We start from the raw sequence: 26,905 nt of genomic DNA on the forward strand, positions 1-26,905 counted from the left end.
TTTCCCGTGTGGCCTGAGCAGAGCCGGCCTCTGCTGCCCTGCCTGAGGCCGCGGCGGGAGGTTAAGGGATTTGCCCTCAGTCTCACCGCTAGTTAGTGATGGAGCCGGTTAGTGATGGAGCCAGTTAGTGATGGAGCCGGTTAGTGATGGAGCCGGTTAGTGATGGAGCCGGTTAGTGATGGAGCCGGTTAGTGATGGAGCCGGTTAGTGATGGGACCAGGGTGACATCTGAGTCCGCAGCGCCTGGCCTGGGCGGGCCTCAGTGCCTCCACTCCCTGCCCTTGCCACTTCGTGGGACACCCTTTTTTTTTAGGACAACTGGGAATTTGTAGTGAGGGGCTGTCTCACTTCAAGGTCATGCTCAGCCCGCCAGTGAATATGGTGTGTGGTTATTTTTGTCTCCTTCATTCAGTTATTCCCATACAGACGATGTAATTCTATTACATTAGCAACTTGCATTTTAGACGTTCTGTGAGTACATTTCCATTCTGATAAGTCCTTTTGATGACACTGGACGACTAGAAAGTGGTTCATCCTGAGAATCATTGGACACTGTACCCACGTGTGGTCGGCCTCGTGGATGTTTGGGTTCTGGTTGTTTAAGCTGTTTGGGACCCGTCCTTGGTTTTGGACAGCTCTCAGCAGCAGCCACCCAGGGCCTGGCCATGTCCTTCCTCTAAGGCAGCGGTTCTCAACCTGTGGGTCGCGACCCCTTTGGCGGTGGAATGACCCTTTCACAGGGGTCGCCTAAGACCATCCTGCATATCAGATATTTACATGACGATTCATAACAGCAACATTACAGTTATGAAGTAGCAACGAAAATAATTTTATGGTTGGGTCACAGCATGAGGAGCTGTATTTAAAGGGCCAGAAGGTTGAGAACCACTGCACTAAGGAGAGTGTTTTCTGGATTCTTGTCTCAGGCTCTGGATTCTCTTATCAGGCTCCGGATTCTCCTGTCAGGCTCTGGTGATTTAGATGTTGGATTTCCTTTCCTTTATCAAGTCCCTGTATCTATCTCCTGTGACATTTTCTATTTTTGTCTTTTTTTTATTTCCTCTGAAAGATTGCTCAATGTTTTTATCTGTCTTTGAAAAAATTTTAATATTAAGCAATGTCTTCAACTTGTAAGAGCTATTTTTATTTCTGATTATTCCTTTTTCATTGCATCCTCTTTTTTTTTTTAACTTTCTGAAGTCTCCCTGTGCAGAAGACAGTTTATTCTTTACATTTCTTTTTTATTGAATTTACTGGAGTGACATTGGTTTGCAAAACCGCACAGGTTTCAAGTGCACAACTCAGTAAGACATCACCGCACAGTGCGTCCTGCGCCCGGGGCCCCAGGCAAAGGCTCTTAGTTTTTTGCGTTGTTTTTTTTTTTTTGTTAATCCTCACCTGAGGATATTGTCTCCATTGATTTTTAAAGAGGGTGGAAGGGAGAGGGAGAGACTAAGAAAGAGAAACATTGATGTGAGAGAGAGAGACATCGAGTGGCTGCCTCTCACTCGCACCCAGACCAGGGCCAGGGATTGAGCCTGCAACCGAAGTACGTGCCCTTGTCCGGACTCAAACCCGGGACCCTTCCGTCGGTGGGCCAGCACTGTCACTGAGTCAGACAGGCCAGGGCAAGTCTCTTGTTTTTATGGCTGGGCCATGTTTGCTGTGAGAATGCTGTTTAGAGGTGGCTGTCTGTCGTCTTTTTCCTTTTAGTTTTTCCACGTTCTCCCAACTTTCTCTGGGGGTAATTTTTATTTGCCTTTTCATTGTTCAGTCTATCCTTAATTTCTCTTTAATGCCATCTGCTTCACATATACAGGGTGGGGCGAGAGTAGGTGGTGTGTAGTTGTGAGGATGTGACACAGTTTATATTCTTGTATTGTCATTAATTAATTATTACAGTGTTTATTTGTATTCGTCTTCTGTAAACCTGCCTTGCCCGCCCCTGTATGTTTTGGGATCCTCGGCGGTCTGTGCCAGTATAAAAGCGAGGCGACATTAGGTCTAACAAGGAGTTTTCTGTACGTTGGAGGATGTGTCGGCTGGCAGGCTTCAGTCCACGAGAGTGGACGGGAACGTGTACCCTGAGGACCGCCTCAGCGTCCGATGTGGGCAGCTTCCCTCTTTGGCGCCCGTGACTTTGTTAGCTGCTCGGGGTCCTCGGCTGTTCTTTGTGTCTGTAGGGAGAATGCCGCTGTGGTGTGGGGAGTGGGAGCACATCAGAGTGGACTTCTGTGAACAGACCTTCAAATCCCTTCAGTTCAGCCCCAGATGTCACTGCCTCCTCCTTCGTGCACCCCGAGAGGGTTCACATGGCACCCACCTCCACCGTCGCTTCTTATGGGCTCTCCCTGTACCTCCCACAACACACGGAAGGCGCTTACAGGACCTACTATCTGCTTGGCACTCTTCCAAGTGCATTGTAGATATTTTCTCATTTAATCTTCACGACAGACTTATGGGGAAAATACCGTTATCAGCCCACTTCACAGATGAGGAAACTGAGGCCCAGAGAGGCCGAGATCACACAGTAGGTGGCGAAGCTGAGGTTCAGACCGCATCTGTTTGTGTTTTTTGTTTCTTATCTGCGTTGTAAGCTGCACACGGTCCTCCCTGTAGTGTGTCGGCGAGACCCTCCATCCCTCAGCACCTGATGCCCCTCCACTCGGAACCCTGGCCCTCGCCTCTGACATGCTCAGCTGGACTCCGGTTCCCCTGCCTCTGCTCCCCCACCCCCCGAGTCTGTGCTCCACGCAGCAGCTGGAGGAATATTCTCAGATCAGGGTCTCCCCTGATTAAAGCACTCGGTGACTTCTCCTCTCAACCCCGTTAAACCCCATACCCTTCCCCTGGCCATGACCAGCCCACGCCTCTTTGCGTCTCCCTGCTCTCGGCCCCTCTTCCTGGGAAGCTTGTCCTTGTCTTAGGCACCTGGTACTCGCCGCCGCTCTGTCCCCTGATTGTCAGGGCATCTGCGATCAGTCAGATCTCACTCACGCTCGCGCACACATTGGCCTACGCTAGTTTTCAAAGAGCGGAGCGGGATGGTAAAGCTCTTACTTGTTCAGGTGTGTGTCTTTCCGGACTGGAGTCTGAGGTCCTTGAGGGCAGGGGCCTTGTCTAGTTTGGTGATGTGCCCGGTGCCTGGAGGAGGACCTGGCCCTCGGGCTGCTGCCCTGGCCCCTCCCTGCTGCCCACCAGGGCAGTCACTGTTTTCAGGCAGCAAATTTTCAAGCGCGATGTGCTTACGTTCCATTATCAGTATTTTTGTCACATCTGCAAACCCCCTTTCTTACTTCCCCCATTTTTTTCTTTACTTTTTAAACTACTTAAATGTATATGAAATAGAAACTTGATACCACAGTGTCAGTGGAAAACTGATATTGTCAAAAACAAGTGACTATAAAGGAGAATGTAAATGAATTAATTTGAAATGTCATTCCATGGATCACTTAAAATTGTCTGTCAGAGATTCAGTTTCATGCCCGGCTGTTCTGTACTCCGGTCGCATCAGAGTGGAGAGCAGCATGCTTGGTCATAGTCTTGAACTTGAAGCCCGTCATTTGAAAACTGAGCCTTTAATGCAGCGGTTCTCAACCTGTGGGTCGTGACCCCTTTGGGGGTCGAACGACCCTTTCACAGGGGTCGCCTAAGACCATCGGAAAACACGTATATCATTACATATTGTTTTTGTGATGAATCACGATGCTTTAATTATGTTCAATTTGTCACAATGAACCTGGGGGTCACCACCACATGAGGAACCGTATTAAAGGGCCACGGCATTGGGAAGGTTGAGAACCGCTGCTCTAATGGATCTGCAGCAACAGCTGTGTCCGATCGCTAATGTCTCCTAAAGCCCAGCCAGCGGGGCCCGGTGCCTCCCGGGCCATTTACGTGCCGGGTTTCAGGAGCTGTCCGTGTCCGCTGTCCGTGCCAGCGTGCACATGCCCAGCGCCAGGCCGGTGTGGGGAGACGCTGGAGCGCCCTGTGACATTCTCCTCCTCGTCCAGGGCCGACCACGCTGGACGGAGGATGGACATGGCCTCGTGTTTAGGACGACCGACCCGGATGGCGGCCAGCGAAGGGATGAGGCTGACTTCACATTTCCGGTCGTTCCTGTCCACATTTATTCTGCTGTATTTAATGAATCAAGTAAATAGCCAGAAAAAAGGTAAGTGCCTTCGAGTCACGGAGCGAACTGACTGGGGTCTTGTGTCTTCATTGAAACCTTGAGGGCTTGGGTGGTGAAAATCCGTTTCTTTGTCATCTTCTTTCTACATACATTTGGTTTCTTTTTAAAAAGCCCTTGTATATAGAGCTAAGTATTCTTTCCCCATTTTAAAAGCTCAGGTATAAGTTACGTTCAATAAAATTCACCCTTTTGGGATCAAGTTCTGTGAATTTTGACAAATGCATACGGTTATGTGGCCCCAGCACAAGGTGCAGAACAGTCTCTCCAGAACTTTCCCAGGCTCCTCTGGGCCAGCCGCTCCCATCCCCCCTCCAGCCACACTGACCGGCTTCCCTCTCTCTCCAGTGCCTTTCAGAATGTCCTATAAATGAAATCGAATACTGTATCTCTCTCTCTCTCTTTAACATGCTACTTGTTTTCGTTTTATTTAACTACCTTAAGAATGTTTGTTTGGATGTCACCTAATTTATTTCTATAAAACATTATCCCTCTGCCCCTGGGTTTAGTGTGGATGTTATTTCCATTTCCCGAAGATCACGATTAAATAACTTCATTATAACTACTGATAATTTCAAATGTGAGCGCTTATAATGTTTTTATTTTCTTTTATACAAACAGCTTTATGATTTAGTGCTGTAGTAAATACCATGCCGACTCTATGTAAAAACTAGAGAAAAAGACTTTTTCATAGGCATTTATATAGAACAGGGGTTTTTTTTCCAGCTGGGGTGCCGCAAGAATTTTTAAAACATGACTATTTAGTCAGGGGCACTGACCTCTTTTCCCTTAGATTGTCAACTAAGAAAATGACAACAGCCAACACACGAGTCATTAGGTGTGAACTAATTAAAATTATACCTATTTTTTTGTCCTATTGGCAAAAAATATATTTTTTGGTGTGCCCCAGAATTTTAGTAATTAGCGTCTGTGTGCCTTGAGATGAAAAAGGTTGAAAATGGCTGATACAGAGAGTCTGAGGTAGAATTCCTCTTTTATACTTTAATTGTTCCTTCTCCCTCCCCCCCCCCCATCTCCCTCCCTCTCTCCTTTCCTTTTTCCCCCTTTCATCCTTTCTCTTTCCCTCCTTTTGTGCCTTCCTTTCTGCGCAGTTTCCTCTTAGAATGACAGTCTTCCATTGCATAGCACTGACACATTCCATGACGTCATTTTATAGATGCAGTGAGCACTGTTAGACTGTGATCTTCTGGATGGTTACTTTGCAGTTGTTTAGGCCCACGTGAACTATATATTTTTCAGATACTTGTGTGAGCTCATTACCGTATAAATTTAATATGCTGCATAAAAATCTGAAGGTTGGTTATGGGGTTTCTATGTAGGTGGCAGTCTGGTAGCCAGCAGTGAGGCAGGAGTAGCTGGGCGTGTCTAGAGCCCTGTTTGTGGGAAAGACATAGCTTTTACCTAGAGTTATTTTTTCCTCTTTTTTTAGTAAATGAGGCTCTTGGAGATAAAAATTCTCCTAGGCCCCCGCTGGGTCCCACCACGGAGTCCACACGGGCGCTTCTCTATTTGTCTTCGTTGCCTGGAAGTGGAATTTTTGATGGAAGCCTACCCCCTGAGTGGTTAGCGGTCGGCCCACTTTCATCAGGTTACTCCGGAGCTTTTTTAAGCCGGAGCTACAAAAAGAAATATAAAACCAGCCCCCTCCTGGGCCTGCAGGCTCATCTCAGCACAGAGCGTGGGCCCGCTGCAGGCACACATGCTTGTCCTTATTGAATGCAGTTTGACTTGCGCTTTGCAGAGCAGCTCCATCATTCAGCACGGTGTGTGTGTGTGTGGTTTCTCGTCTCCAGGCGGCCCCCGTGACCTGAAGTGTGTAACCAGCGATTTGCACGCGTGGGACTGCTCTTGGAGAGCGCCCTCGGGAGCGGGCCGCGGTGCTCTTTACGATGTTTGCCTCCAAAACGGGTAATGGAAATGCTTCGATTCATTGACAGCCCCCGCCTAAAGTAAAGGTTCTCTCTTTCTTTTGGAGCATAGCGATTTTGTTCTGTACATTTTATGAAGGAAATTTGAGATCTGAGCTCTCTGTTTCCTACAAATGCTGACGCTTTCATCAGTCGGGATTAGGTGGCACCCCGGGCCTGTGGGTGGGTGGTGGGTGCTGATCTCCCCGGGGAAGGTTCGCTGGTCTGTCCCAGGCCTGCGTCTGCCTATATCGGCGAGGCCAGTGGCTCCCAACATGGGGCACACGCCCCACAGCGGGGCAATTTGATTTTTAAGGGGGGGGCGATTAGAGCATGAGTGATTAACAGTGAATTTTTTGCATTGCTTATGGTCTTAGGGGCCTTATATACAGTATATAAATATATATTGTGACATTTATGCATTTCAGGTCTTTATTTTATATGTTTTGAAACTTTATTTTCTATTTTTTCATATGACTTCATATTATTTTTTTTTTTTTAACAGTTTCTTAGTGATTTCTTCCTCAGTACTTCAACTATCCTTTCGTCCTTTCATTTTTCTCTTTTATGGACGCCATGTTCTTTGGAAGCTTGTTTAGACCAAGTTAATAGCCTTTGAGGCTTCCTCCACATGAATAGGTGTTCACTTTTTGAATAAGAAGAATTATATGTCACGGGGGGAGGGGCATCAGGATTTTAGAGGTGCTTAGGTGGGGCGTGGCCAGACAAAGGTTGGGAACCACTGCGTTAGGCTGAAGTTTGGACTGTGCCTAACAGAAAACGTCAGTAACGGTGGCTTACCAGCCGGTCCTTCGCCCTCATGTGCAAGGTCTGGAGTGCGAGTTCGGGGCTGACCGGCTGTTTGTGGCCACGAGAGCCCCGGGTTCCTCTGTCCCCGCTGCTCCGCCGTCCTCGGCATGTGGTCACGTGGTTCAGGATGAGGCCTGAGGAGCGGCTGTCATGTCTGCATCTGGGAAAGTGGGAGGAGAAGAGGATGCTCTCCTTAGGGACACTTCCGAGAAGTGCCACTCACACCTGCGCTACGTCCCAGGGGCAGAACCCGGGCAGACGGCTAAGCCGATGGGCACAGGGCTGGGCCCTGCTTTCCCCCAGCCGGGTGGCAGTGTGCCCAGATACACAGCGGGTTCATGTCAATAAGGAAAAGGGGAAGTAAACTTTCGGAGGCAGGTGGCAGGTTCTGTCACACCTCCTGACCCGCTCAGGTGAGCTGGAGAGGGCTAGACGCTCCGAAGGCCGGGCTGAGGCCTTTGGGCTGCCTGCGAGCCACAACATGCGCCTCCCCCATCCCGTCCCATCCCGTGGGATTGTCTAAATCGGGGGGTGGGGAACCTTTTTCCTGACAAGGGCTATTTAGATATTTATAACACCATTTGTGGGGCATGCAAAATTATCAAATTAAAAATCGGCATGCAATATTCGGTCAAACATTTAACTAACTCGTCCCTAATGCCTTGGCAGGGCCAGGCCCAATGGTTTCCGGGGACTCATGGCCCTTGGGGAGGGTGCTCCCCATCCCTGGTCTCAGTGATTCCAGAGGGTCCCACTGAGCAGCTCCAAGTCCCGGTTGGCTGATGGGCAGTGCTCATGTAAATGGACGTAAATGTGTATTTACAGAGACTCGGGTTTTTTCTCATTTGCAGGGCATTGAGGGGATGTTGTCCCAAGAACTGGGGTAATTTATCAGTTTGGATGAGTTTGGTTGTGTCGCAGAAACAACCCTCACTTCTCCTCTCTTTACTTCCTGCTGCGAAAATAAAGGATGCTTTGCCGCGGGTGCCCTGTGCTGTCTTGGGTCCGCTGGTAGCTCTGCTCAGGCCCAGGCCCAGGGGCTGTGGTGACCGGAAGCGGGGAGCATAGCTGGAGGGGCTTCCCCCTCTACCCAGAAGGGGAAGTGATCATGTGACTTCACTCAGCATTCCCTGCAGGCCCTGCTTGGAGGAGTGGGGAAGTGCAGTCCCACTGGAGTGCAGAGGGGAGCCCTCCAGAGTGTGGGGAAGAGCCAAGGGCCACAGGGAGAGGAAGTTGGTGCCGCCCCCAGGGGTTCACGGGGACAGACTGTGGGCTCAGTGCTGATGGGGTATGTGGGGGGCCAGCGAGCACCGGCCCAGCGGGGTGGCGGCCGCTCCGGAGACGCTGCTCGGAGGAAGTGTGGTGGGAGAAGGAAGACTCCATTTTCTCAGCAGAAAAGGACAAAAGGCCATTCCAGGTGGAAAGAGGATCGGGCTCAGCGCGTGCACGGATGACAGAACGATTCTGAGGACTCGGGTGGTTTTGATGCCCCGAGCCCAGAGGGTTCTGGGCTCCGCACAGGAAAGAATTCCAGCCCGAGCCAGCCCCGCGGTTCAGTTCAGTGCAGGGAGTGCGCTAGGGAAGCGGTGAGGCCCAGTGCCTCCTCCCAGCAGCGCAGCGCCTCGCCTGACCTGAGAGGCAGGGAGGCCTGTCTCCAGAGGTGGAGCTGGTGGTGGGGTACTTTCTATAGAAAATAGCCGGCGTGGGGAAAGAGAGTGGAAAAAGCACATTGGGGTTAACTTTAACCTTTACACGGTGTATTGTGTGGTTTGTTTTTCTTTTCTGGTATGAATAAACCTTTGTGGTATGAGCAAGCTATTGATAGCAATCTTATCTCATGACTGCTCAGCCAAGTTTTGTGACTGGTGGCAGGTAGCAGGCTGGCAGGTAGCAGGGTAGCAGGGTAGTGGGTAGCAGGGTAGCAAGGAGCAGGGCAGCAGGGTAGCAGGGCAACAGGGAGCAGGTAGCAGTGCAGCAGGGTAGCAGGGCAGCAGGGGAGCAGGTAGCAGTGCAGCAGGGTAGCAGGGCAGCAGGGGAGCAGGTAGCAGGGCAGCAGGGGAGCAGGGGAGCAGGGAGCAGGTAGCAGTGCAGCAGGGTAGCAGGGCAGCAGGGGAGCAGGTAGCAGGGCAGCAGGGGAGCAGGGGAGCAGGGAGCAGGTAGCAGGGCAGCAGGGGAGCAGGGAGCAGGTAGCAGTGCAGCAGGGTAGCAGGGCAGCAGGGGAGCAGGTAGCAGGGCAGCAGGGGAGCAGGGGAGCAGGGAGCAGGTAGCAGGGCAGCAGGGTAGCAGGGCAGCAGGGAGCAGGTAGCAGTGCAGCAGGGTAGCAGGGCAGCAGGGGAGCAGGTAGCAGGGCAGCAGGGGAGCAGGGCAACAGGGAGCAGGTAGCAGTGCAGCAGGGTAGCAGGGCAGCAGGGGAGCAGGTAGCAGTGCAGCAGGGTAGCAGGGCAGCAGGGGAGCAGGTAGCAGGGCAGCAGGGGAGCAGGGGAGCAGGGAGCAGGTAGCAGTGCAGCAGGGTAGCAGGGCAGCAGGGGAGCAGGTAGCAGTGCAGCAGGGGAGCAGGGGAGCAGGGAGCAGGTAGCAGGGCAGCAGGGGAGCAGGGGAGCAGGGAGCAGGTAGCAGTGCAGCAGGGGAGCAGGTAGCAGTGCAGCAGGGTAGCAGGGCAGCAGGGGAGCAGGTAGCAGGGCAGCAGGGGAGCAGGGCAGCAGGGGAGCAGGTAGCAGGGCAGCAGGGGAGCAGGGGAGCAGGGAGCAGGTAGCAGGGCAGCAGGGGAGCAGGGAGCAGGTAGCAGTGCAGCAGGGTAGCAGGGCAGCAGGGGAGCAGGTAGCAGGGCAGCAGGGGAGCAGGGGAGCAGGGAGCAGGTAGCAGGGCAGCAGGGTAGCAGGGCAGCAGGGGAGCAGGTAGCAGTGCAGCAGGGGAGCAGGGGAGCAGGGAGCAGGGCAGCAGGGGAGCAGGGGAGCAGGGAGCAGGTAGCAGGGCAGCAGGGTAGCAGGGCAGCAGGGGAGCAGGTAGCAGTGCAGCAGGGGAGCAGGGGAGCAGGGAGCAGGTAGCAGTGCAGCAGGGTAGCAGGGCAGCAGGGGAGCAGGTAGCAGGGCAGCAGGGGAGCAGGGCAACAGGGAGCAGGTAGCAGTGCAGCAGGGTAGCAGGGCAGCAGGGGAGCAGGTAGCAGTGCAGCAGGGGAGCAGGGCAGCAGGGGAGCAGGTAGCAGTGCAGCAGGGGAGCAGGGGAGCAGGGAGCAGGTAGCAGTGCAGCAGGGTAGCAGGGCAGCAGGGGAGCAGGTAGCAGTGCAGCAGGGTAGCAGGGCAGCAGGGGAGCAGGTAGCAGTGCAGCAGGGTAGCAGGGCAGCAGGGGAGCAGGTAGCAGTGCAGCAGGGGAGCAGGGGAGCAGGGAGCAGGTAGCAGGGCAGCAGGGGAGCAGGGGAGCAGGGAGCAGGGAGCAGGGCAGCAGGGGAGCAGGGGAGCAGGGAGCAGGGAGCAGGTAGCAGTGCAGCAGGGTAGCAGGGCAGCAGGGGAGCAGGTAGCAGTGCAGCAGGGTAGCAGGGCAGCAGGGGAGCAGGTAGCAGTGCAGCAGGGGAGCAGGGGAGCAGGGAGCAGGTAGCAGTGCAGCAGGGTAGCAGGGCAGCAGGGGAGCAGGTAGCAGTGCAGCAGGGTAGCAGGGCAGCAGGGGAGCAGGTAGCAGGGCAGCAGGGTAGCAGGGCAGCAGGGGAGCAGGTAGCAGTGCAGCAGGGGAGCAGGGGAGCAGGGAGCAGGTAGCAGGGCAGCAGGGGAGCAGGGGAGCAGGGAGCAGGTAGCAGTGCAGCAGGGTAGCAGGGCAGCAGGGGAGCAGGTAGCAGGGCAGCAGGGGAGCAGGGGAGCAGGGAGCAGGTAGCAGGGCAGCAGGGGAGCAGGGAGCAGGTAGCAGTGCAGCAGGGTAGCAGGGCAGCAGGGGAGCAGGTAGCAGGGCAGCAGGGGAGCAGGGGAGCAGGGAGCAGGTAGCAGGGCAGCAGGGTAGCAGGGCAGCAGGGAGCAGGTAGCAGTGCAGCAGGGTAGCAGGGCAGCAGGGGAGCAGGTAGCAGGGCAGCAGGGGAGCAGGGAGCAGGGCAGCAGGGTAGCAGGGCAGCAGGGAGCAGGTAGCAGGGCAGCAGGGGAGCAGGGAGCAGGGCAGCAGGGTAGCAGGGCAGCAGGGGAGCAGGTAGCAGGGCAGCAGGGGAGCAGGGAGCAGGGCAGCAGGGAGCAGGGGAGCAGGGCAGCAGGTAGCAGGGCATCAGGGAGCAGGGCAGCAGGGGAGCAGGTAGCAGGGCAGCAGGGGAGCAGGGAGCAGGTAGCAGGGGAGCAGGGCAGCAGGGAGCAGGAGAGCAGGGTAGTGGGTAGCAGGGTAGCGGGTAGCAGGGCAGCAGGGCAGCAGGGGAGCAGGGAGCAGATAGCAGTGTAGCAGGGTAGCGGGTAGCAGGGTAGCAGGGCGCAGGTATCAGGGTGGTGGGTAGTAGAGTAGCAGGGTAGCAGGGAGCAGGGAGCAGGTAGCAGGTGCTGAGTCTAACATGGCTTCACTTGGGCCTGTTTGTTTACTTCTCGTGCCCCTTCCCTGTGTTAGCTGTGTGCTGCTGGCACCAAAAGAAGCCTCGCCATGAGCTGAGAGGAGGGAGCCCAGCGTTTGAAGTCCTCAGGCCTGAGTGAATGATGTGAACAGGCCCGTTAGGTGCTGGGGTGCAGGCAGGGGTGTGGGCGCCACCAAGAGTCCCTTTGCTTGCGTTAACATTTTTTATGGGAAGTTAGAAATGCGTATGAATAACGGTAAAAGGATGGAAACGTGTTTCGTAAAGATGCAAAGGGCCATGGAGCCCAGAGGAGACGGTCGCTTCTGTCCGAGAGGGAATGGGTGGGAAGTGGAAGCATTTTGAAGGCAGAGTTGCCCAGAAAGTTTGTTCAGTGAACCAGGAGCCAAGACAGAGGAGCAGACAAATCGAAGGTGTGTTTTTAGGGGTGACAAGTAGCCAGTTTCCTTTCTGTGGTCAGTGTCTGTTAGAAGAGAGGGGTGTTGAGGGAGGAGGGTGTGTGCAGTGGAAGGTAAGGCTGGAGCGGGAACTGGGGTCGGGTTTGAAGAGCATGCTGCAGTCCTGGTTCTTGAAGAAATCATCCATGCTTCCTCAACTTTCTGCTACAATCTGTGATTTTTCTTACGCCCGTATTGACGCACTTACCATTATACTCTCCTGTAGCATTCTTAAAATGCAGTGTAGCCTGTCGTGTTTTTGTGTACAAAAGAGCACAAACTATTTTCCAGTGCATTTTGTGTTAATCAAGCTTTAATGGAACTTGTTCTATTAATTGTATCTGCTGATTAAAATTTGATTTCTTATATTGCAGGTCCCATTCTTCTTGTTATCAATTGGGGAAAACAAGTACTAAAATCCCACCTCTTAATCCTGGGCAATATGAAATAACGATAAGGCCTCTACATGACTTTGGAAGTTCTATAAGCAAATTCATGCTAAATGAAAAAAATGTGTGTAAGTATTTGAAAAGAACGCGAACTTGGGAAATAACTCAGATTTCCCCGTTGTTATCTAAATATAAACTGCATCCTATTCCACTGAATGGAGGGGAGGTGCCATAATCACTTTAAATGATTGGTTGTTACCACTGAGATTTTTGTTTCCAGTTTTTCAACATTCTAACCAACGCGTTAAAGAGCATCTTTTGCACATGCATGTTTCCGACTTTTGTGTGGTGATTTCGTTAGGCTGAGTGTCCAGACTTGGGAACGCCGCATTGAAGGAAATCCCACTTTTTATGGCTTTTCGGATCCATTGCCAGTCGTTCTCCCAAAGTTCGGAATCTTTTTGTATTCCCCAAAACGTCATCTTAGAGCGTGCCTGTCCCCCCACCTCCTGGCCAGGGCTGGGTATTGTCCATCTTCGTTTTCCGTTTCACTCTGATGGCCCCCAGATTAGAGCTCCGTTGTTTTTGCATTTCTGTGATGGTTACATTTTTTAATTATCAGTCATTTATGTATTTTTTGAACGATTTCTATCCTTGGTAAATTTTCTCATGCTGAAATTATTATGGTTGTTACTTCTGTCATATTTGTTACAAATATTTTTCCAAGTTTACAATTTTAACTTTTGTGGTGTTTTTCACACCACGGGTTTTCGTCTTTATGTAAATAGAATTTCTTGCTATTTCTCTTTATGAGTTTTTGGTTTTGTTTCCATACCTGATGTAAGCCTTTTATTCATATGGAATTGCTTTGTCGTATTGTAGGGGGAACCTCAAACTTTTTCCAGATTTTTAAAAATCCCCCAGGACTCTGTCTGCGAGCGCGTTTGTGCTGTCTGATTCTGCAGTAGCTGCTCGGAGGTCCTGTCTGGGAAGCTGCTTGCAGATGGCAGTGTCAGGAAGGGTTAGGAAGGCACATCAAGGGAGACTCTAGCTGACTTATTTGATTGATAGCTCAGTGCTTTTGTATATCGGGTAATCTCGTGATAGCATTTTTAATAATGGTTTGACTGTGATTTGAATATTAGATAACAGTATCCCAACACTAAGTATGACCGTTACTACTGCTAAGATAGTACTGGTAAGAAATTGAAAGGCGCTCCAGCCAGTCTGGCTCAGTGGATAGAGCATTGGCCCATGGACTGAAGGGTCCTGGTTCGATTCCGGTCAAGGGCATGTACCTAGGTTGCAGGCTTGATTCCTGGCCCTGCTACAGGTTCATGCAGGAGGCAGCCAATCAGTGTATCTCACATCAATGTTTCTCTCTCTCTATCTCCCCTCTTCTCTCTCTAAAAATCAATGGAAAAATATCCTCAGGTGATGATTAACAAAAATAAATAAATAAATTGAAAGGCAGATTAGATGAACAGGACAGAGGGAGGTGGATGCATCAGCAGGTCCCGGGGCACCTGCCGTGTGCAGGGGAAGTTGTGGGGTGCGTGGTACCGAGCACTAAGGAGCTGGGTTCTTTGGCCATTTGCCACTAAATAAAAGCAAGAGAAATCAAGTTTTCCCCAGATCTTAAGATGCTTTTAAAAGTGTACATATCAGAGGCGAACAAGGTATTTAACATATATGTATATACATGTAATAACTTTCTAATTGGCAAGGGCTAGGCACAACAATAAGTCTTTTTAAGAATTTTAATGTCTAGGTTTCTTATAATAACCTGGTTATTTGGATCCGTCTGAGGCAGAATAAATACCGTGGAGCCTATGAAAGAGCTGGGAAGGCTCCCGACCTCGGGTGTCCCGCGGCAAAAAGAACAGGGAGGGTTGGGAGAAAAATGCTCCAGCTTTAAAAAATAAACAGACAAGATTGATGGAATTTCTTAGCTGGACGTTCGTAGTTTCTAGAAAGTTAGACATTGTTCTCAAGTATCTATATTCAAGTATCATGGGAGCTCAGGGACCTTCCCAGGCATACCGTAGAGAAAGAAGTGAAGAAGTGTGTGTGTGTGTGTGTGTGTGTGTGTAATCCTTTCATTTATAATTGCTGCCTGTAGCTTGAAATACTGGGAATGACTTGTGTTTTGAAGAGTCGCCCACTGCTATTTAGGTAAAATGTAAATTGTGTGGGCTTTTCAGGGAGGAAAGCACTTGAGTGGATGAATGTGGCCTTAGTAAAATACGCCCATGTTTCATAATTTTAAAGTCACTACCTCTTGCCATCGCGAAGCGTTTGAAAGAACCGCCTTGCTAGAAGCCTGTGCTCTGGGTGGTCTCCTCTGCTCCCCCGCCCTCCGCACTAGGACGCTTCTTTCTCTCCTTTGCCCCTTTCCTGGAAGCAGTGCCCCCTGAGCAGCAGGCCCCACGGTCCTGAGATAGCTGAGGACCTTCGACGTTGCTGTGGGCGTGCTCTGCCTCCTGCGCAGCCCCAAACACGTCACATAGACCCCCCCGGGCACTGTGTCCAGCGGGTTCTGGTTAAAAGGATACCACTATTCCTATGGACTTAGTTTTAAGTTCCAAGATGAATTTACGATATGGGTTTGCTCTGCCGTTTTCGTTACTGAGCACATTCGGCCACCCCCTTGCCGGGACTTCATGGGTCCTGAGCTCCGTGGGGCAGCCACGCGGATGGCCTGGGGCCTGGGAAGGCGTGTCTGTGTGTTTCTTGGAGCTTCCCCAGCCCTTGCTGTCACTGAGGAGGGAGCATACAGGAAAGAACCCCGGGCTTCTGGCCCCTCAGACCAGAAAGCCCACGTTTCGTGGAATGGAACAGCCCATTCAGACCTTGTGTGTTCTCCACGGATCCACGGAGTACTCAGGGATTTCCCCGCCCCATATAGAGAGGGGGCCTGAAGCTTTAGAAGGTTTCCTACTTTCCTCTCTCTCTACCTTTTGTAAAGCAGCCCCTGAGGCCTCTGCCCCACCTCCACCCCCCAAACTTCTTTCTCAAACGTAGAGGGGCCCGCACCAGTGTTACTGGTCTGCTCTGTCTTCTGTGAGCTCTGCTTTGTTTGCCTGGATGGCACCCCATTTCTTTCGGTCTCCGTGGCCCTGGATTTTCTCTGGTTTCCTTCTGCGTCTGTGTCCTTCCTGCAGGGTCTCTGGTCTCTTGCAGGGGAACTGTCCATGGCCCCCAGGCAAGCTTTGGCTGTCCTGCGTCTGTGCGCACATTCATCTCTCCAGCTCCCCTCAGCAAAGTCCTCTCGCGTCGGGGTCCACAGTCTCCCTCCGCTGTCTGCACACCCCTCCATTACGCCTCTTCTTCCCTGGAGACTCCGTCTGCCTCCCCCCCCCCCCCAATCTCCTTCATTTCTTCAGGATGGACCCTCCTTCCTTAGCCTTTCCTGCTTTTCTGGGCTAGGAACGTGAGGAGCTCTCAGACGTTTGCCTTTCTCATTATGCCAACCCTCCATTTCTTTGGTCCAGTCATTTCTTCGAAAAGCCCACCAGATTTTGCCCTGGCTTTTCCATATACGTATCATGATCCAAGCCTCATGGCTCTCGCCAGGTTCCTACTTGGTCACCTCGTCTCTTTCCCGGCCCCCTGCCCTGCTGACCTAGCCTTCCTGAAGGACTTGCAGATCTGCCCAGGGACCCATTGGCCTCCTCCCTCGGCGTCTTGGCCTGTATTATGGTCTTGCTGCTATTGATTGATACCTATAACCAGGAAGAGCCCATGGCATCCTCCTGTGAGTGACTCCCCAGCGTGGGGGCTCTGACACTGGGAGATGAGTGGGAGGGCGGCAGAGAAAGCCCCAGAGCAAGCTTTCTGTCATTTCCCATCCTTTCCGTGGGCCTGACCTACAGCCGTACAGAAGTTCTTTTACTTCTCTCCGATGTGACTGACCTATTTGTAGGTCCCAGACCAGGGGACACCAGTGTGTGGTGGGAGCCCAGTGGCTATTCCAAGAGACATTAGGGATTTGAAACAGCCTCTGATAAATCATTTTCTCAGATTTGGCCAATGAATCACTGGGAGCCGCTTATATAAATAAATACATATATTCTCTTTTTTTTCGGGAATAGGTTGAAGAGTTTGCTTCTCATTCTTGAGTACTTATTTTTATCAGGAAGGAATAGAGTTTAAGATGAGTTGACTAATAGAAGTACAATATGAGAAATCATTACCTATTTTACTTAGTATTATCTCCTTTTTTAAGCCCTCATTCCAGACCCTCCGGAGATCCTGCGTTTGTCTGCCAATTTCTCAACTTCTACGTTACACCTGGAGTGGAGTGACAAGGGCTCAGCTTTTCCCCGTCACGCAAATGTCATTTGGGAAATTAAAGTCCTACGGAAAGAGAATCTGGAACTCGTGAAATTAGTAAGTCTGAACCGAGTAGATTTTTTTCCTATGGCATTAAAGAAGCTGAATGCTTTTTAAAATGGCTTTTTAGGTGGCATCAGTGAACCTTTGGATTATTAGGGAAGTAGATCAGATATCCTTTCAGGGTTCATTAAAAACTAATCACTCATGCCCAGCCGGTGTGGCTCAGTCAGCCCTTGAGACAAGAGGTTGCTGGTTTGATTCCTGGTCAGGGCACATGCCCAGATTGTAGGCTCAGTCCCCCAGTAGGGGACATGCAGGAGGCAGCCGATGGATGCTTCTCTCTCATCGATGTTTCTGTCTCTCTCTTCCTCTCCCTCCCTCCCTCCCTCTCTAAAAATCAATGAAAAAACAACAACACAGAAAACCCCCCACTAACCACTCAATGATTAAAATTATGTACAGCCATTATAAAAAGGAAATTAAGGGAGGAACAATCCATGATTTTACCACTTGGGCACAGTAAACATTGCCCCCGTGTATTCCAGTCTAGCCTGTTTTATATGCATGTTTTTTACATAAATAAAATAAAAGTGTACATATAATTAAGTCTATTATTTTATCTTTGTCTAATATTATCAACATAAAAAGAAATGTTTTGAAACATATTTAGCCATAGTAATTGAGAAATTTTGTATAAATCTGTAAGTTTGAATATATCTTAATCTGATTCTTATATTTAGTACTAATGCTTTTTCCCTGTTATTTTTTTTTAAATCTAATTTTAATGGGTTTCCTTATGATCTGTCTTTAGTTTGCTCTTAATCTAAGGGATAGTGAGAAATAGTAGTGAAAAGTTTTGACAGCTGGTAACGTGGTAATTCCTCCTCCTGTCCTTTTACTCTTCTTCCCTCATGGGTTTGAAATGTGCTTAGTTGTAGATTTAAGAACTAGACAATATCTCATGATTTTACAATTTCTTTGCGTAAGTACACAGATGAAATAGTAAAGATAAACAGGATATTCTGTTCAATAGTTACGTTATTTTTCCTTTTTGACAATCCAAGTATTACATTCCTGAAAATATAGCAGTGGCCGTTGTTAGCATGTATGTCACGTCTCCAGAGTTCCCGACACTGTTGTAAAAGCTGTGCACATGTTAATCCTTTGCATCCACACAACAGGCCCATGTGAGAGGCACTACTAGCATCAGCCCCATTTCACAGATGGAGAGACAGAGCCCCGGAGAAACACTAAGTGGTGGGGCCAGGACTCGAACCCAGGCAGTCTGGGGCCAGAGTCTGCCCGGCCATTGCGATTATTGTACATGACAAGGATATAATTTTTCATCTATGATGCCCTCCCTTCCTTTTCACCTATGCAAACTGAACCTAGGTTTCAAGACTCATGTAAAATCCTACTCCTTATTGTAAAGCCCATCCTAATTACTTCAGCCTAAGATGTTCTTGCTTTTCTTGAATTTTGATGGCAATTCTTGCCTGTCAGTGTAATTTACAGCTAGAGGTGATATAGCTCTACCCTGTGGTCTCAAAGTTATTACTTATTTAAAATTACATTGAGCAGCTTTTTATTATGGCTTAAGATTTTGTATTCTGGGTTCCTACTTCCTGGCTTAGGGTAACTTCTCAAAACCCTCTTTTTCTCATCTGTAAAGTGGTGCTAATATTTGCTTTAGTTAATGATATGATATTTATAAAGCTGCTAAACAATTATTAGCTGTCATTACTTCCTTTGTGGGGTAGATTTTTTAAAAAACTAATGTAGGGTTGCTAGAATAATAGGGAATCTCTTTGACGTATGAGTGAAATCAAACATGAATGAATAGAAATATTCTAAAGTTACATGACTCATTCATAACAAGACTGCAAAGGCAAGGTAGTAATTCTCTACTCTTGAGAGTACGTATGATCTTTGAAGAAAAGTCTTTGTATGGGAGACATAGCAAGAGGTAAGAAAATAGAGATCGAACAAGTTCATTTTAGAAAGTGAAATATAAGAGGGTAAATGAGCCAGGTCCATAAAAGTGACATTTTTATTTATAATTATGCATTATTAATGTCAGAATTTGTTAGAATTGCTTATTATCAGTCATTTTGTGACAGGTTATAATGCAGTTATTTTACAATACTTTAAAGATCAAGAACACTATATATTAATGTTTAGCTTATAAGTTTATTCATAGTGTTTTCATTTATAAGTTGACAGTTTCTGCCCACTACCTCCCGTACGGCCGTGGAAGCCAGGCGTAGCACAGGCCAGGGTATGACCTACAGAGGATCACCCGTAGGTCATGCACCACCTTTGCTACTCCCATTTCTCTCTTCCTTTTTTTTCCAGTTGTGAGCAATGTTTCATTAACTCTGAACAATGGAAGATGAGAATTTAGTCCCCTGTCACCTCACATACTGTTTGCTTGCTTTCATGCTCTCTCTCTCTCTCTCTCTCTCTCTCTCTCTCTCTCTCTCTCTCTCACACACACACACACACACACACACACAGTTTCTATCTTTTCCCAGTATTGTTCTGTTATAATTTTTTATAGACCAGTATTTATTGTTTGTATTCAAGTTATAGAAACACTATTTACAGCTCAACCAAGTAGTGTATACAATTCTTTTCCCTTTTTTGGGCGGGGGAGAGGGGGAAGGGAGATAAAATTTCTTACCTTGTATTTTTAGTTTCATTTATCTACTTCAGTAATTCAATCCTAAGTTCTCTCCAGAGTGTGTAAATCTCGTTAAAATACTCAAGCATACTAGTATTCTATCAGTTATATATTTGTGAAGAAATCTCTCTGAGGATCTTCTAAGTTTGCAGATTCAAACCTAGATGTACCCATCACCCATTCAAGACAAACTTCAGTGTCTTTTGGCATATTCGTTAGGAAGCTATAGTCCAAGGGTTCCAAGATCGACCACTGGATTCCTTTTACCTTTTTCTTTTATTATTATTTTGTTGTTGTTGTTGTTTTTAAAATATATTTTATTGATTTTTTACAGAGAGGAAGGGAGAGAGATGGAGAGTTAGAAACATCGATGAGAGAGAAACATCGATCAGCTGCCTCCTGCACATCTCCTACTGGGGATGTGCCCACAACCAAGGTACATGCCCTTGACCGGAATCAAACCTCGGACGCTCTACCCACTGAGCCAAACCGGTTTAGGCTATTATTATTTTTTTAATCCTCACCCAAGGATATTTTTCCATCGATCTTTAGAGAAAATGGAAGAGAAAGGGAAAGACTGAGAGAAATATCAAAGTGAGAGAAACACATAGATTGGTTGCCTCCTGCATGGGCCCTCAGCAGGGCCCAGGCAGGGAGGAGCCTGCAACCGAGGTGTACGCCCTTGACTGGAATCGAACCCGGGACCCTTCAGTTTGCAGACCTACGCTCTATCCACTGAGCTAAACTGGCTAGGGCCAAGCTATCCCTTTTTTGTTAAGCTCCATTCTTTTAAAAACATATATCCTGTTCTTGCAATATTTCTTCTATTTCTGAAGGGGAGGGTATGAGTGATTTAAATTTATTTTCCTTTCTGTGCAATGTTTCTTCAAGTTCCTTTTTTCATTATTTTGACCTTTGACTTGTAGAACTTTTTCTCCACTTTCTGATCATCTTGGTTGCTGCTCATATTTAAGTGAGTGGCCCTTTAAAAATAAGAAAAATCTGATTGGAATTTTTGTTTGCCTAAATGAGGCTTGTTGACTGGGGCTCACTATAGGTAATTAGGATGGGCTATGTAATTATTAATATTATTATTTTAGGCAAAAACCTTAACATTATTTTTTGTTGTTGTTAATCCTCACATGAGGATATTTTTCCCCACTGAGCCAAACCGACTAGGGCTCCACTGATTTTTAGAGAGAGTGGAAAGGAGGGAGAGAGACAGAGAGAGAGAGAGAAACATCGACATGAGTCGGTTACTGTTGTGCATCTGCCCTCCAGCATCTCTTGTTCTTGGCCCTTGTGCATTTACACCTTAAAAAACATCTGTCCTCTTGCTATCGAGAGGTTTCGGAAGCAAGAGAAAAGGAAATACTTTGAAGAAGTAGACATAAATGAGTCCTGATTATTGTTACTGTCACTATCCTATTTACCTTGTAGGGAACAGATCAGTTTTTAAAAGGACAAGCGAGCCCTAGCCGGTTTGGCTCAGTGTATGGGGCGTCGGCCTGCGGGGTCCCGGGTTTTATTTCCGTCAAGGGCACATAACACGGTTGCCGGCTCCTCCCAGGCCCAGGCCCTGGTTGGGGCTTGTGCAGGAGGCAACCAATCGATATGTTTCTCTCACATCGATATTCCTCTCTGTCTTTCCCTCTCTTTTCCACTCTCTCTGAAAATCAATGGAAAAAAATATCCTCCAGTGAGGATAAATAAATAAATACAAATAAAAGGACAAACAAACCTTTGGCTTACTTAGCTGGTGGTAATGTACAGTCCGTGGTGTTTGTGGATCCCGACGGAGAGCAGAACGTATCCCTGCAGGGGAGTAGAGTGTTGCGTTGGTGTTCGTTTTGCAGGAGACCTACAACACAACCCTGAACATGAAGGACACAGTCCTCCGCTGGAGCTGGGCCTCGGACCTGCCCCTGGAGTGTGCCACGCACTCCGTGGGCCTGCGGCGCTACATCGACGACGCGCACTTCTCTGGCCGCCAAGAGTGGAGCGACTGGAGCCCCCTGCAGAGCGTTTCCTGTAAGCTGACGTTTAAAGAACGTTCGTTTCCCGTGGATGCGATTACCCTTGTTTCAGGGGGAGATGCAGTTGAAACTTTCAGTTCTCGGACCCCCATTCGTCTGCATGAGGGTCACTTGGGGAATTTTCCAGGCCCCCCATCCCAGTGTGTTTTGATTCAGAAAGTCTGAGATAGGCCTGAGGAATCTGTATTTTTAAAGAACTTTCTGGGTGATTTGAAAAACATCCAGGCTTGAAAATCACTGTGGTAGACATTGAAGACCATCTAAAATTTGTGTGTAGGTGGTAATGAGACTAAGTCTGTATTTTAAAAAAGGCTCCGAATTTCTCATCCACAGAGCAGACCCCTCGGGGTAACAGTTTTTGCAGAGACATGGGAATCGGCAAATATGCCCCAAATCACCAGCACATTGAGTAAGACTCCTATGCAGGCAGAATGCTGGCAGGACGGGAGAGGCCCAGCAAATTATTGGCAATAAAACGACGTTCTTAAAAAGACTGCGCCTCATCGTAGATTCTTCACCTTAGTGACAGTCTGGAGAAATGGGTCCGAGGAAGGAAGGACTGGAGCAGGTGGATAAATAAGGAGAATTTTTTGCAGTTGAGGACAGTGAAGGCGTGACTAGATCCCCAGGGCTGGAAAGGACGAGGGGGAAGGTGTGCAAACACTGAGGAGACAGAAGGAGAATCGGGGACGGTGCGTTTCCTCAGGGAGCAGTAGAGCCAAAGATGACGGTTAGTTTGGGCAGCTGGGTAGCTGGGGCTGCTTTCCACTGAGACAAAATAGATGAACGCATCAGGTAGGAAAGATCCACTTCATTTTTCATACATTGAGCTCGAGGGACATGGAAATGTCTGGAAAGCAGTGTCTCCTAGGCAGCTGGAAATACAGGTTGGCCACCCGGGTGATTGGTTGGAGCTGGAGATAACATATTTGAAAATCAGCAGCAGATATGTGATGTGAAAAACGTTTAAATCCCGGAGGTTCCTGTAGCTCGGGGGAAAGGGGAATGGAGACCAAGGACCCAGCCCTTAGAAGCTTTATGAGGATGGAAGAGAGAGACCAGCAAAGCAAACAGCCGCCAGGGGTGAAGAGTAGCGCAGGAGGGGACAGCCAGGGAACCCACGAGCGAAGGGAGTTTCGAGAAGGAGGACATTGGGCAGCTACCAGATGCTGTGGACATCGAAGGGGAAGATCGCTCAGAAGTGGCCGGGGACGGAGCAGTTCGGCCAGCCGGCCACTTCCGCGTGGAGTGGTTGGGGTAGAGCCATGTTGCCGCCTGGGAAAGAGTAAGTAGGTAGAACAGAGACTAGAGGTAATTTAAAAGAATGGCTGTTCAGGGGAATAAAAACCAGAGGTGTGGCTTTAAGCTGCACAGAGTTGGGATTAGAGGAAAAGTGCTGTTTTGGAGGTGGAGTGTTCCAGCGTATCTTCAGGCTGATGGACAGTAGCAAGCCTGCCCTAAATACATAGATCCATTCACAGGAAGGGAGTTAAGACTGACTTGTGCTTGGTGTTGACTTTTCACATGTGGATATACTCGTAAACCCATTTATCGAACTTTTAGAACTTCTTGGACATGAACCTATGACCTTAGACATTGACCTACAACCCCCTCCGTTCCCACCATCGCTCCACCATATGTAGATAAAACCACGCATATTTTATTTTTGTATATGCCTTGTTCCTCTGTAACCTGGAGGACATCCCTGATCTTCGGGCCACCGTTATTATAAAGCTGCCAAAGTGTGTTCCGTATGCACTGGTCTGCGTTATGGTAAAAGACTTCTAAAGCCTCTGTAATTCCTTTTGATCTTTCTAGGGTCTACTGATATTCAGAATAAGGTTTTTCCTCAAGACAAAGTGGTACCTGTGGGCTCAGATGTAACATTCTGTTTTGTGACTCAAGAAGAAGTGTCATCAGCACAGATCAGCTACGCAAAGTATCCCCTTATTCATCTCGACAGGAAAAATGTGGCGATCAAGGTCCATAACATTTCTGCTTCTATAAGCAGTGGAACAAACGTGGTTTTCATGACAAACAAAGACATGTATGGAACAGTTATTTTTGCAGGATGTAAGTATAAAATATGTATTTTTTAAAACTGTTTCTATTAATCAGTTGTTGCCCTTTGAAAGCCCTAATGCTTTTTCAGGGGGCCTGAGGTGATTCTATTTCTTATTTACTTTTTTATTCTTTAATATAAATGATATAAAAGGCAGCAGAATTTACTTGTTTACAGGTGAGATCTAAGTTTGTTCTCTACATATGTGTATTTATATATCTTGTAGGTTTCATAATAATAATTTTATTTTAAATTCTCAGTTAACAGGTTTGCCGAGTCAAGAGAAGTTAGTATATAATTTCTGAATCCTTTAAGAATTATTTCATGCTAGGGGTCTGGTGCAGGAAGATTCGTGCACGGCAGATGGGTCCCTCAGCCCTGACCTGCACCCTCTCCAATCTGGGAGTCCTCAGGGGAGCCCTTTCCAATCCGGGAGTTTCTGTCTGTCTTTGCAATCATATGAACGAATTGTCTGAGACCCCAACCCAGTTTGGTTTTGTGCTCACAATAGTAGAGGTCTTTTTTTTTTTTTCTTTGCTCCATTGGTGGAGATTTCCTAGAAGTTGCAGGATATCTTCCTTTTAATTTTTCCTCGACACTCTGACTTTACTTATGTCTCTAACCTTTTCTTTCCCACCATCCTCCACCCACAACAGTAACTTGCTCCAGGCTCACTTTGCTCTAGTGTCTAGGAGATCCGTCTGCCACCAGAACTATGATTCCCAGCATTCCTGGTGCTCCCCATGCTCTGGGCTTCAGCTTCTGGTCCAGGGGCTGCCACCATAACTACAATTCCCAGCATTCCTGGTGCTCCCCACGCTCTGGGCTTCAGCTTCTGGTCCAGGGGCTGCCACCATAACTACAATTCCCAGAATTCCTGGTGCTCCCTGCGCTCCTGGATTTTGCTTCCAGTCCAGGGGCTGCAGAAAGGAAAAGGACTGGGAACTTCAGCCGCCCCCAGGCCGGGCTGACAGGGCCAGACACTCCAGTGGCATCCCTGGGACCCAGGCTGCTCGGTGACTGCGTGCGTAGGCCCAGAACGGCCAGGGGGGGTGGGGATGCCCTCCGCATCGCCACGGTGATGCGGCCGGTTTCCTGCCCCGCCCCCCGGCTCCTTGGCACCTGCGCACGTGCTCGCTGCCTACAGGCCCGCCATCTTTGTTGGGTTAATTTGCATACTCACTCCTGATTGGCCTGGAGCATTGTGAAGGGAGAGTCAATTTACATATTTGTCTATTATTAGTGTAGATGAGTTAATTTTCCACCTTATTATAGCATACTTTTTGAAAATAAGCTCCTGAATCAAAGAAATTATAATGATTTTATGCAAAATCTTTCAATAGCATGATATTTGTTTCACCCACTTTAAGAAGAATATATTTGAGAAGAGGGCAGTTGGAGACATGGGTGAGAAGACGTCCTCCCTATTGTGTTGCGTGTCCTGTGTCCCAGAGTGCAGGGCATCTCTCTGTTTGTGTACTCCATTCCTGCAGATCTAATCTCCAGGGCAATCCAGAAGTCGCTGTGGGGTTGCCAGATCGATATGGGTGTGTTGAATGTGCACAGATAAGGTTGTTATGAGTTCTTGGTCCCCTCTCCTGAGGTCACTCTGGGCTGGTGCAGAGATAGCTCTGTCTCCAGCAGGAACTCTGCCCCCCCCCCAACTTCCTGCATTCTTCATTCAAAGGCTCTGCGAGTGGTCTAAGGGTCTCCTGAAATGAAGTGTGTGAAATGTAGTGAGTGGGTTTCGATTGCTTTGTGATTTTCTTACGCTTTTATAAAAAAAAAACTAGAGGTCCAGTGCATGGAATTCATGCTGGAGATCAGGGCTGATCTGTGGGGCAATTGGCAGGGAGATTGGGGGGCCCCCTGCTGGCACCCACCTTGGTCGGCCTGGGGCCTGTGGGCTAGGGGCAACTCCTGTGTTGAGTATCTGCGTTGGTGATCAGTGTGCATCATAGCGACTGGTTGTTCCACCGGTCATTCCACCATTCAGTTTATTTGCATATGAGGCTTTTATTATATAAGATATATTTTTATTGATTTCACAGAGGAAGGGAGAGGGAAAGAGAGAATCATTGATAGGCTGCCTCCTATTCACCCCACCCTGGGGATCGAGCCTGCAATCCAGGCATGTGTCTTGATTGGGAATTGAATCTTGACCTCCTGGTTCATAGGTTGATGCTCAACCACTGAGCCACACCTGCCAGGCTCTTACACTTTCTTCTGATTCTCGGCTGTGCTCCAGGTCAGCCGCCCTCCATCTCTGTCTCACGTCCATAGACACTTAGGATGAGTTACCTTCAGTTGCTGATCCACTTCCAAGGGAAGAACCAGGATTAGGTGCACTTCTCAGCTTGTTGGCCGTAACCTTACTCTCTTTTGGCCTCCCCAGTAATGCACTGGAATTCAAGTGAGGGTGAGGTTATGTTCAAATTTAAGTTTCAGAAAATTAGATTTTCTTTCCTGATGGTATTTTAGGATATGATGTGCAGTCTAAGTTGAGAAGCAGTGGTATACAGAGGGAAGCTGCCCACTAGCTGATAACCAAAAAGTGAGATATCCACTTACAAACATGAAAGAAAAAAGTTAAAACTTAAAGGATGAGAATATTCACAGGTGTTATTATTTTAGTGTTCTAATCTTTTATCAGAGTTCTAAAACAAACCCATTTATTTCCTAATTTAACCTTCACTTGTAACATCTGTCGGTGGAAATATCACTCACTCTTTGTGAACTCAGAAGCAGCTGTAGACTTTCCCTCTGAAGGGAGCTCTTTAGAAACTTACAGCCAGGGCAGTTTATGGTGTGAGGAAGGGAGTTTTGTTTGTTTTCTTTCTCCTGTGGGCATCCTGTTAACCCACAATTTATTGAAAAGACTGGAAAGAATTTTAGAATCAGTTTGTCAGCTTCCCCCTCTACACACACATTCGTAATAAAAACCAGCCAGTATTTTGATTTGGATTACATTAAATCTATCAACGTAGGAAAATTTTCTTTCTCACAGTATTGAGTCATTCAAACCAAGACCATGGTATAGCCCTCCATTTAGTTAGGTCTTCTTTAATTTATCTTGGTGGTAAGAGGTCTTGTATATCTTTTAGTAAATTTACTCCTATGTTTATGCCAATTAAAAATGGCTTTTTTTTTTTTTTTACTTCTCAAGCTTATTCTTGTAATTGAAAATAAAGTTATCATTTCACAGACAGGAGAATACTTATTTGCCAATACTTGTCCGTGTTCATGTATGAGCTAATTTAATCATAAGCAAAACAGATCTGTGAACACTATTTGTTCAGTAATCATTCATATGAGTCATTCTTATCGCTGGAGCTACTTCAGCATTAAATATTGACCTAAGTGTTAATCTTTCATCATACTTAAGATGTTTTAAAATAATACACTGTGACATGGGATTGGAACATGTAAATATTAATATCACATGTCAAATTAATACTTTCTCATTTGAAAATATTTTCATAAAAATGGCTTTGATTTTTAAATT

The 26,905-nt window shown here is 48.1% G+C and overlaps 1 protein-coding gene across 4 annotated transcripts in view; it reads left to right on the forward strand.

Annotated features, from left to right (window-relative positions):
• The window catches only part of LIFR (LIF receptor subunit alpha), a 111,038-nt gene that overhangs the window by 54,568 nt on the left and 29,565 nt on the right, over nt 1–26,905 (forward strand). For 3 of the 4 annotated variants that reach the window (XR_009452710.1, XM_059694908.1, XM_059694909.1), the window contains exons 2-7: nt 4,014–4,174; nt 6,007–6,121; nt 12,267–12,409; nt 16,510–16,673; nt 21,159–21,333; nt 23,157–23,411. Coding sequence is in view for 3 of the 4 variants with exons in the window: in XM_059694908.1 (XP_059550891.1) it covers nt 4,014–4,174; nt 6,007–6,121; nt 12,267–12,409; nt 16,510–16,673; nt 21,159–21,333; nt 23,157–23,411 (1,013 nt within the window). In the remaining variant the exon portion in view is untranslated. The remainder of the gene's footprint in view (nt 1–4,013; nt 4,175–6,006; nt 6,122–12,266; nt 12,410–16,509; nt 16,674–21,158; nt 21,334–23,156; nt 23,412–26,905) is intronic. The other variant, XM_059694910.1, reaches the window with a different exon arrangement.

Source organism: Myotis daubentonii, chromosome 4 (assembly GCF_963259705.1).
Source record: "Myotis daubentonii chromosome 4, mMyoDau2.1, whole genome shotgun sequence".
Taxonomy (NCBI): domain Eukaryota; kingdom Metazoa; phylum Chordata; class Mammalia; order Chiroptera; family Vespertilionidae; genus Myotis; species Myotis daubentonii.